At 31.7% G+C, this 12,182-nt stretch overlaps 1 protein-coding gene across 4 annotated transcripts in view; it reads right to left on the minus strand.

Moving 5' to 3' along the window:
• Positions 1 to 12,182, minus strand: part of Rph (Rabphilin) — a 171,508-nt gene that overhangs the window by 59,358 nt on the left and 99,968 nt on the right. For 2 of the 4 annotated variants that reach the window (XM_072538250.1, XM_072538249.1), the window contains exon 5: positions 5,555 to 5,907. In XM_072538250.1, coding sequence (XP_072394351.1) covers positions 5,555 to 5,907 — 353 coding nt within the window. The remainder of the gene's footprint in view (positions 1 to 5,554; positions 5,908 to 12,182) is intronic. The other 2 variants (XM_072538252.1, XM_072538251.1) reach the window with 2 other exon arrangements.

The following is a 12,182-nucleotide window of genomic DNA, read 5'->3' on the forward strand; positions in this document are numbered from 1 at the left end:
TCTTCACAGTGATTCTCTTAGTAAAATGTGAAGAACCCAATCAATATTATTCAATAGGCCAAGGGAAAACTAATTTTATGGGTAAATAATTAATTGCGACTATTATAAAACTTGGTAGGTATGTATTTCAAATATTTTATTTAAAAAGTACTAGTTATATACTTAAAATATATGGAATCGATAAAGTGCTGACGTCAATATTAATAAATTTGTAATATTTAATTAGTTTAATTAAAATAATTGTCACATTACCCCCTCTCTCTTCCTCTGTCACTCTTGTATTCTATAGCTCTTTGATTGAAATTTTATTGACAATAATAATATTGAATTTATAAATGATATCTCAAGAGTGGACTGGAATCAAATCTATGGTATTTTGGCACACACAAATATTGCTTTTAATACTTTTTTTAATATGTGTATGTATCCCTATTGCCAATAAAAAAAGCTAAACCAAATAGTAATATATGGGTAATAGTGAGGTGAGACAATCAATTTATGAACTAAAAAATTTGCATGTATTATCTAGAGCAGTGGTACTCAGACTTATATTGCATGGGATCTACCACATAAACTGCAAGCGTCCGGAGATCGACTATACCCTGTTTTTAAACCAGGAGGAACAATTCAAATATACCGCGCCGCAATGTTTGATTGTAATTGGTCCAACCTCAGACAAGTTTACTCCACTGCTATGAAATTTTGACAATAATGGCATTTCATAGATTAATGAAGTTATATCGGCGATTTTTTCTGTTTTTTGCGTTATTCTTTTAATTTTTAGATTTTTAGTCTGCTTTTACATAAAAACAGTTGTTTTTAGAACTCTTTAGCGACGAAGGCCGATATTATCAACCAAAAAAGAAGATGTATTTGGTAACTTTTCTAGTCACTTTCTTGGGTGTGAATCTGTCTCCTTGGTTTACTCCTCCTGGTTTAAAAACAAAGCATAGTAAAAAAACAATTTTGAAAATAAAAAAATTTATTACACATTTCTAGTTGATAAAAAGTTGTAACTACAGAGAGTTGTAATTAAAGTCATGTTTTTTATATTAATTTTATTTGGATGTTGATGCATGGCACTGCATATCATCCACAAGTATTTCATATGATGGTACGTAATTACCGAGGGCCAAACCCAAGCATGAAGAGAGATGTTCGTCAGTTAGCCGATTACGATATTTTGATTTCACTTTCGTGTGAAAATTCGATGTAAATTCATCGTTAGCTCGACATAATGCAACAAATCCATTGTTAACGCCAGTCATGGATGGTGCACCATCTGTTGTAATACACACGAGTTTGTATATCGATAGCTCGTATTGTTTCACAAAATTTATAAAAACGTTGTATATATCTTCTCCGCGAGTTTTTTCTTTCAGAGGCAGCATTGTTAACAATTCTTCTTTAGCCAGCATGTCAGAAAATACCATCCGAATGAAAATCCACAACTGGGCGGTATCAGTCATATCGGTTGACTCGCCAAATTGCAAAGAAAAGTACATAGCATCATAATTATTTCGATTATGCACGTGTGGTGAGTCAGGACAGTCCCGTATTTTCCTTTTGAGCACCGCTGATCTAGAGCATTTCCTGAGTTGCATAATTATTATAAACATAAAAAAAGAAATCATCAAAAGTTTCGTAATTCAACCAAAAAATCCTACTAACAAACTATAATAAACACAACTGCGAATCCTACTAAAAGTGCCTGGAAAATTATATCTGATTTTTCAAAATGTAAAAAAATGAAAGTAACATAACGCTATCAAACGGGGGTAACATAAATACAGATTCAGTAGAAATAGCCAATACTTTTAATTTGTTTTTTAAAAATGCTATATTAGAAGCAATTTCGACCATTCGAAAAAAAGCTGATAGTAAATGAAGTGTGCCAAATATGGAATATGTACCCATTATGGAATATCCTTAGGTTGAACAAAGTAAAAGTAGCAACACTGCAACGACATCACCAGCGCGTAGCCCATGGTACAATGTGTTAATTGTACCATGGTGTAGCCAGTACTCTTGTCGTGTCTGTAGACAGTCATCGTTAAACCGTTAAAAGTAACAAGTGTAATTTCGTAGTTATATTTGTTTTAATAACAAAAATTATTTAAGGTATTTATTCTACATTTTGACACACATACTTAAAATAAGCATAGAAATATCCGATTATGTCTTGCATGTTTAGAAAGCTTAAGTTTAATTTTCCGATATTGCAATTTAACATTAACCTGTTGCAAATACTTTAATGTGGCCAACGAAAAAAAAAGATGGCCATGTACCTTATATGGAATACTATACTGTCCCTATAATGGAATATTCTATATTAGGTACACTTAATTTTTGAAGATTTTAAGAAGTAAATCTACATAGGATTTCTGTTAATAAATACTGTCTTAATTAATTATTAATATTTTTTTAGAGTAATACCACGGGTCGTAAAAAATTGAGAAAAGAAGGTATGGTTCGTGCCACCCAAGCTGTGCGAAGTCAGGAGATGGGACACAAAACAGCCGCAGATATATTCAATGTCCCACGCACTACATTATTTCGTCTATCAGCTAAGATAAATGCTACACCAGTTCAGGTTGTTGAAACAAAATTAGAAAGATCTACTGTCCTACCACAAAACTTAGAAAATCAGTTGATAGAGTATCTACTTTTAATGGAAACAAGTTTTACGGGTTAACAAGAAATAATGTTAAAAGTATGGCTACTGTTAATAAAATACCCAATCCATTTTCAAAAGAAAAGGAAAGTGCCAAAAGAAAATGGTTGAATTTATTCCTGAAACGGCACAAGGATAGAATTTCTCTCAGAAAGCCAACTGGAACGTCCACCCATAGAGCCAAAGGCTTTAATAAGGAACACGTAACACATTTCTTTGATATTTTGGATGCAGCATTTGAAAATCATAATTATTCAGCTGATAGAGTATTCAACGTGGATGAGACTGAATTAAGTATTGTTCAGTCTAAAGTCCAATACGTTCTTGCGCTTAGAGGTTCGAAGCAGGTAGAAGCATTAACTTCTGCAGAAAGAGGTTTTTTAGTCAGAGCAGTCTTGTGTATGAGTGGCTGAAAAACTTGTGTTCCACCATATCTGATTTTTCTCAGAAAAAAACACAATGTTTTATTGGAAAGGGTGCTCCTCATAGTTCAAAAATTGTGTGTCATCCAAGTGAATGGATTCAAACCCATATTTTTACACAGTGGTTCCTACATTTTATTGAAAAAGTGAAACCATCACAAAACAATCCAGTGGTGCTAGTGTTAGACGGACATCATACACATTGTCGAAATTTAAAAATGATAAATTTTGATAGCGAGATTGTTGTTGACATAGTGTGCTTACCCCCTGATTATACTCACCACATGCAGCCCTTAGATAAAACGTTAATTAGACCCTTAAAAACCCATTATAGTGAGATGTGGAGATTATTTTAAAGGTCAAATCAAAGACCAATTACACATTATGACATTGCTGAACTATTTAGAAAGGCGTATCTTAAGGTGCAAACTGGGACAATTTGCCGACAATAGTGTAGATGGAAATGAATTTGTTGTACCTGAAAATATTACACCGGTGCCAACTTTCAAAAACAGACAGGACCTCGAATAGGTAGGGCACCTGGAAAAGCAGCTATTATTACCTCGTCTCCATATAAAGACGCTTTAGAAACTTCAATAAATTCTTCTTTAAAACAAGCCAAAAAAAAGTAAAGTGGAACGTACTAATGGAATCATTAGATAACCAACAACTATCCTGTAGTTACCAGAATCTACGTAAGACGAAGAAGAAGACAATATTTCAAGATTCCTCTTCAGAATCCGAATCAGTAAGTTTCAAAGACGACTCTTTCGATGATGATGACATAATAGATATTGCAGCTGACAATCCTAAAGAAGAAGATGCTACTTATTTCTATTGCGATGAAAAATTTTTGGAAGACAGAAAAGGAGAGAAGTAGATACAGTGCGTTGTCTGTAAAAAATTGTGCTATATATATAGATTGTTCCGGATGTGAAACTGATATCTTTATTTGTGAGATTTGCAAAGACAATTAACATGTTTTGTCAAGGGATAGAAAGTATCTAAATCCTAATAAATTAAAATATAAAAATAAAAAATTTCCTGAAATAGATAGTGTTTTATTTTAAATCTTACTTTTTTATTTAAATGCATATTACTGTTTTCCATATTAGGATCACAGCATATTCATATATATATATATATATATATATATATATATATATATATATATATATATATATATATAGTAAACTCTTAAATATTGGGGAAATCTGCAAGAAAGACTCTAATGTGTATCAATTGTTTCCCCGAACGTTTTCGCCAAAGAGAATTAATTTGGCTTCTTCAGGGCTGAAAGAGAATAAATTATAATTAGCTACCATATATTATCTATTAAAACATTATTGATCTTACCGTAACTTAGAATTGTAGAGTTAGAATATTAAAAAACTTAGCTAGTAACATAGTGGTGTTTTTTGTTACTATGTGCAAAAAAAGTTTTTTTTTGTAAGGTTTGAAATGTATGGTAGCTTTGAACTTGACACGTAAAGGCTTACCCAAGGTTAATCGAAAAACCCAATGTAACTACATTTAAAAGGAGGTAATTCTTTGAATTGTCGGCAATAACTAAATTTTTGATTTTTAGATAGTTTAAAAGTGAGGTTCTGTTTTAGCCAGAACGCAAGCGTTGACAACTTCATTGTTCTTATGAATCTTTATGTCGTTAAGGTTCATTGGTAAAAAACGAATGAATTTAAATCCCAGTATAGGAAAATATTATTTTGATTTACTTTATTTAATTATATTATATTGTTCATGTATTAATGCATCTTATTGAGATGTATCTAAGAAAAGCAAGGGAATGTTATATATTTTTTGTGTTAATGAAAATTAATTATAAAGGTATGTTAGTTGTTAATGGATATATCAGTCAAGTTAGTTATCTGTGATATAGTATTGTTCTTGGTATCTGATTTAAGTAACAAGTGGTATATATCGCTTAGATTCTTGATGTCACTCTTAACATTAATGGAGAAATCGTTAAGGAAAATATAAGACATTTCAATGAACTCTGTTTTAGATTTATTGTTCTCACGGTGGAGAATTGTGGTGTTAGTATAGTCCATGAGATGACCAGTGGAATGGACATGTTTGGCTAATGCACAACGGTCAGGGTGAAGTCGAGAATCACTGTTGTGTAGTGTAATACGTGATTTCAATAATTGAGATGTCAGATGAGATATGTATATATATATGACAACATAGAATTTAGTTTTATCCTTTATAACAAGTACTCTTTATCAATATGTGTTTATCAATTTATTTAATTTACTTAATATTTGTTGAATAGGTATCTGTGTATCGTAAATAGGTATAAAGTTTTCTTACGGGATTTTAGCAGACGTGATACATATAAATATACAAATTATTAAATTAATATATTTTTCATATTTGTGAATAATTAGTTTTACAAATAGTGTTTAACTATATTCATTAGTGTAATAGTTATCCTTACCTAAAGCACTCTCCGTACTAGAATTAGTTCTCTTCCGCCTTCCCCAAATTTTCCTCTCGTCATCGGAACTGCTATCATCCTCCTTATATCTTCTGGAAGCTCTAACACTTTTACTTCTCATAAACCTAGAATTTTCTACAGGAAGAATATATTTCGGAATGCTTTTATAAAACCAGGCGCCGGATTTCTTCCACATCTCCCTGGTTTCAGCGCAAATCATACACAGCCAATGTTCTTCTCTTGTGGTGCTACTAGAAAGAAGCACTTTTTTAATTCTTAATTTTCCTCTTTTCGTCATATAAAGAAGGTTTACTAAAATGGGCGATCTCTTAGGCTGCGTTTGATAAACGTGTCTAGAAAATAATTTTACTTGAATTATTAAAAGATCGTTAAATGCATTTATGGCCCAAAACCTTGTTAGGAAAATATTGTTAGTATCACAGCAAGCATATAATTAAGCCCAAAAAACCTAAAATTTATACATATTTTTACAATAACCTATATTTTGTACAATTACGTTCTATATTTGTCTAAAAAGTACATCGAATTTTCCTTTTTGTATTTTATTATTACTCTGAAATGCGTGATTGTTTGCCAAAAAAATAGTTATTGGAACAATGACTAATATTAAAGAAATCATTTAATAAATACATTGTTACCAATATAAATATGCAACCCACACAAGTATTTTTAACAATGAGTTTTGTTCCATGTTTCTAATAATGTGGTTTGTTTCAGATGCCATGAGCTTTGATTTGCTTTCGTTGATAATTAGACTCATATTATCTGCTACATTTAAAAGTGCAGCGAATATCTACAATGCTAAAATGAGTTTGTACAAGGAAGAGAAAAAGGTAGAATAATCGGAAATGGAATTAGCACTTCTAACGCTAAGAAATAGAAAATATCCAAAACAACACAATAAAAGTAAGCGTAGAAGAAGAACTAACCGATCCTATTGAAGCTAACAATGGGATAAGACAGGGAGATTACCTGAGTCCTCTATTGTTCAACCTGATTATAGATGAAGTAATAAAAAAAGTAAGAACCAAAAAAGGATACCAAATGAAAGAAAAACAACTTAAAATAATCTGCTATGCAGACGACGCAATACTACTCTCTCTCAAAGTGAAGAGGACTTACAACTTATGCTGCACCAATTTAATATACCTACCAGAAAATTTAACATGTTAATTTCCTCAAAAAAGACAAAATGTATGGTTAAAACAGCAAATTTACTAAGATATAAATTGGAGATGTATATTGGCATCACATTAGTTAGCTACGGAAAGCTGGAAACGGAAGTGGAAGATTTATTTTTTGAAAAATCCTTTTATTTAATTCAGGAATACTTACAACATAATTTTAATTTTAATTGAGGTTCTGTATATATTTGGAATGTGTAAGATTTTATATTTTTAACAGGAATAAACAGTATTGAGTATACTATATTATTTTCTAATAAGATAAAAAAAATTAAGTAATAAAAAATTACAATACTTTTAAAAAAAATTTGTATGGTAGTCCACTGAGACTGGCGGTAGAAATTATACTTCTAGACACGCGTTCGCCGTGTACAGAACATATGTAGTGCTATAGGTAAGAGAGAGCAGAAAGAGAAACAGAATTAGGTATATCGGTATATGGTGTATCGTTTGCTGTAAATAAACAACATTTGACCTGTAATAGGAGTATAGTAAATGAAGGATTGAATTAATATTGTGATGAAAATGTATATTTTTATTTTCATTATGTAGAAAAGGAGTTGAATGCAAAAAAATTTTTTTACACAAATTCTGCAGTAAAATTCATTGTTTATTTTGTTATTAATATAAAAATACAATACAATACACTGCAACATAATTTAACATAATCATACAATACAAATTAAAATGCAATATTCATAAGTATTTAAAAATGACAATGTACATAACTTACTTACAGATATGTTTAATTTACCATGATAATAATATTAATAAAATAATGTCAATTTGTCTGACATTGACAGATAAAAAATTAAATTGTTTGTTGTGTATATAAGTACACATTTGAACTTTCTTAAAATATTTACAAGTTTTAATTTATAATTTAACATGCCTAACGAGGCTCAAGACAAATCTGACCATAATGGAAAAATAATAATAATATTATTAAATATTAAATATATTTACAAAAGGAACATTTTTATTCTCGAAAGAGAAAATATATCTTCTGTCTCTCTCTTACTTATATCTTACATATGTAATGTTTTTGCCGATTCACTCCCGTACAAATTTCCAACGTCGAACGCCCGTATAGAAGTATAACTTCAAAATTGTCTGCAAATGATTTTGTAATTTCAGTTTTTCATTCAATACAACCTAGTATATTAGAGATTTTTTTATTTTCAAAGTAATACATTAACCAATACTATTTTTAGATATAATTGAATATTATAACTTATTTATTTTTTCATAAAATCTGTTTATAAATAAAATATGTACATGTTTTTATATAACTAACTATAAAATTCTTATTCTCAAATTCTCAAATGCTTCACTGTTTCACAAATCAATTTGTTAATAATTAATTAAGTCCAAAAAATCGACTGTAGGAAACATTATAGATTCTTATTCTATAGAGGTCCATAGAGATCAAAACAACTGTCGTTTGTCTGGCGGGATCAGTTTCACGAGAAAAATCTTATTTTCCTGGACTATCATTTTCAATAAAAAAAAAAGTAAAAATAATCCAGATCAGTTAAATACTGACCTAGGTTTAGATAAGGTTTACCTAGGTTTAGGTAAAAATTTAATTTATCAAAATAAATTGAATTTTTTTATGATTTTTTTACTATTTTACTTATTGTTTGTTTTGAAAAATACATTTGCACCATTGTTCTACGCAAACGTAGTCCCTTTCAATAGCGGTAATTAATTGCATAGTTCAGTCAAATGGTGTGGGCTATAAAGCGATAGAGCCTCACGTTCTAATTTCCACTGCTCTGTAGGCACCAATAAAGGGCCAACCGAAGCAGATTAAATTACGGTGTTAAACAATTCAGGCATTACGTTGTCAAAATGCGATTTTGGCTACGAATTTTTAAAATACCCTTCGGCCAATTATCAGTAAAACCATTCGACGTTTTTACCGGCGAAATATTAAAAAAAAATACTCGATTTGAATACCGACCGTGCACATCCACAACATAAACAAAATATGGATACAAACACGAAATACACGATAAAAATATTCAGTATGTATTTGGGGATTAAAGACCAACTAGAATGGTACAAAATACAGAGGATGCGATGTATAAAAGTAGAATGAGCATATCGACCATGCTGAAGAAGAGTGTTACAACTCCAAATTCTCTGTTTTCGAGATGTATGCAGTAATCAACCGAAAAAGTGGTCTACTTTTCTGAGAAAAATGATTATAACTTTAGTTCAATATTTGTATGCGACATTGCGACATGCAACATGGTAACGTCAGCAGTTTTGACAGACACCTGTGAACAGCAGTGTTACAATTCAGTCTATTACCGAATGTTCATGTGGTATTATCGCCGCTGGTGAGAAATAACATTATATTTCGTTTTAAAACATTTCAAGGAACTATGCTCTTTCTGGAATAGTGTTATAAGTCGTTATAAAACTGTTTAATATCGGTTTACTAAGTTGAATATTTAGTAGTATTGATTGTGAAAAAAGTTTTATATTTAAATGTGACTTTTAGCTGTCATAGATTTTGTTAAGAATAAGGTAACACTGTGACAACACTCTTCTCGAGAAATTTGAATTAAATTATATTTAATAATTGAAACATTTTTGTTTTAGATTTTTTCGATGAGGACTTACAAAATTATCCATATCCGATGATAGCGTGCGTGATCCTATATATCAGGAACCACGTAAATCTTCCGATTCTAGAAATAGAAGTATATCAAGATAAGAATCCATCAAAGAGAAAGAAAATGTCGACTGAAACTCAAACTGAAAAAATTTAAAAAAAAAAGGAAGAAAAGTCCCGAATAATGCAAAAAAATCAATTAAAAATTTTAAGAAACAAGGAAGAATCTTATATTTCTACTTAAATGCAGCAAAAAGAAAATGATACAATATCAGGAGTAAAAAAAGAAAGGCCACGAAGGTTTACTCTACCACCATGTGGTCAAAAATGCAGACTTGAATGCTTTGACAAAATTTCTGCTGAACAACTTGAACACATTCTTTTTAAATTTTATAGGCTTGGAGATCTTGGAAAGCAAAGAGAATATATAGCATCAAATATGACACAAATCAATCCAAAATATAATTACAGTAATATTGCGAATCCAAGAAAACCGAATAATGCATTTACCTCTATAATTTCTGGGCCAAATATAAGGGTTTGCAAAACATATTTTATGGCAACTTTAGCAATTAACAATAGAACTATTAAGACTGTACCCAAAAAACAAAGTATTTGTGAATCTGGTAAGATTATTGATGTAGATAGAAGAGGAAAACACTGAAATGATAAAAAGATAAGTACCGAAATACAAGACAGAATAAGGTTACACATATATTCGATTCGAAACGATCGGGGAGATACATTGGAGATTTTTGCGGAAGCAAATCAATTAGTAATAATGAACACCTGGTTTAAGCCACACCCAAGGAAACTGTACACCTGGAAATCTCCACAGGATTCTGTGGGAAGGATTGTAAGAAATCACATTGATTACATGCTAGTAAATAAAAGGTATAGGAACAGCTGTACATTTGTCAAAACATACCCGGAGGCAGACTTAAATTCTGATCAAGTACCAGTTGAAGGTAATTTCAAAGTCAGAATGAAGAAGGTTCGACTGAAGGTGAGTAAAAACCTCAATACAAAGTTGCTATAATGCAGAAATGGAGAAACTATAAAGAAAAGTCTGACCATCATACAAGAAACAGTGAGAGAAATAAAAGAACAACACCTGAAGAAAGATACAGAACGGAAATCGTGGATGACCGATGAAATACTTGAACTTATGGATCAGAAAAAAAAACAAAGAAAATCTCCAAGAATATAACAGATTACATACCATCGTCCGAAGAAAAATAAGAGAAGCCAAAGAGAAACAAAAAACAGAACAATGTCAAGAAATAGAGGACTATTAGAGTCGATATGATGTTTATCGAAAGGTGAAGGAAATAGCTGGAATGTTCCGAAAACGCAACAGTGGAAAAATAACAGATGATGAAGGCAATCTTGCCATAACCAAAGAAGATAAAAAGAAAGTATGGGAAAAATACTTAGAGAAACTTTTTCATGACCTTAGAACAATACAAGAGCCCACCATTGAAGAAAATTCAGGTCCCGAAATCCTACCAGAAGAAATAACGGCAGCCGTCAGGCAAATGAAGGATGGAAAGGCACCGGGTCTTGATGAAATTTTTGCAGAACTGCTGAAGCTATTAGATACAGATTAAATAAAAATAACACTTGAAATATTTAATGAAATATACAGAGCAGTACAAAATATACATAGCGAAAAGTACCAGTAGAGTGGCTCAAATCGGAGTTCGTACCATGGCCCAAAAAAACAAGGAGCAAAAATTTGTAAAGACTATAGGACCATAAGCCTAATGAGCCATCTGCTAAAGCTGTTTTTAAAAGTCATCCACAAAAGAATCTACCAGAAATGCGAGGAACAAATTGCGCCCAATCAGTTGGGATTTGTGAACGCCGTTGGTACGAGGGAAGCTTTATTTAGCGTGCAGGTATTGTTGCAGAAATGTAGAGATGTCAGCTGTAATGTTTTTGCATGCCTGATTGACTACAAGAAGGCTTTCGATAGAGTCAGGCATGAACAAATGATGGAATTGCTGAAGAGGACAGAGATTGTCGAAAGAGACTTAAAAATAATAGCTAACCTGTATTGGAATCAATCAGCGGTACTCCGAATAGATGGAGAATATACAGATCAGTCAAAATCTTAATGGAGTGAGACCACTGATATTTAATCTGTACTCGGAGCACATTTTTAAATAGGCTCTAAAGGATATTAATGAAGGCATCTCAATAAATGGAGTCGAGCTCAATAACCTGCGGTATGCAGATGATACAATAGTGTTTTCCAATACTAAATAAGGGCTACAAAACTTAATGAACAAGATAACGGAAACAAGTAGAACATATGGATTGGATATAAACGCCAGCAAAACCAAGCTAATGATCATCAGCAAAGAAAACATAACTGGAGCAAATCCGTATGTGAACCAAATGAGATTTGAAAGTGTCTCACAGTACAACTACTTGGGAACTGTAATCAATAAGTTGTAGGACACTACCCAGGAGATTAAACTTCGTATCTGAAAGGCAAAAAGTGCATTCTTGACCAAGAGCTCTGTGTTCAAGAGCCATTACCCCACCCTAGAACCAAAAATAAGGCTCCTTAAATGTTATGTGTACTCAGTGCTTTTGTACGGAGTAGAAACGTGTACATTGAAGGCGGAAACTCTATTAAAACTTCAGGCTTTTGAGCTATGGTTATACAGAAGGATCCTGAAGATACCATGGACAGACCACCAATGAAGAAGTCACCAATGAAGAAGTACTGCGAAGGATGAACAAAACCGCGGATTTGGTCATCATCGTGAAGAGCAGTACTTGGAAC

This window comes from Diabrotica undecimpunctata, chromosome 7 (genome assembly GCF_040954645.1).
Source record: "Diabrotica undecimpunctata isolate CICGRU chromosome 7, icDiaUnde3, whole genome shotgun sequence".
Lineage (NCBI taxonomy): Eukaryota > Metazoa > Arthropoda > Insecta > Coleoptera > Chrysomelidae > Diabrotica > Diabrotica undecimpunctata.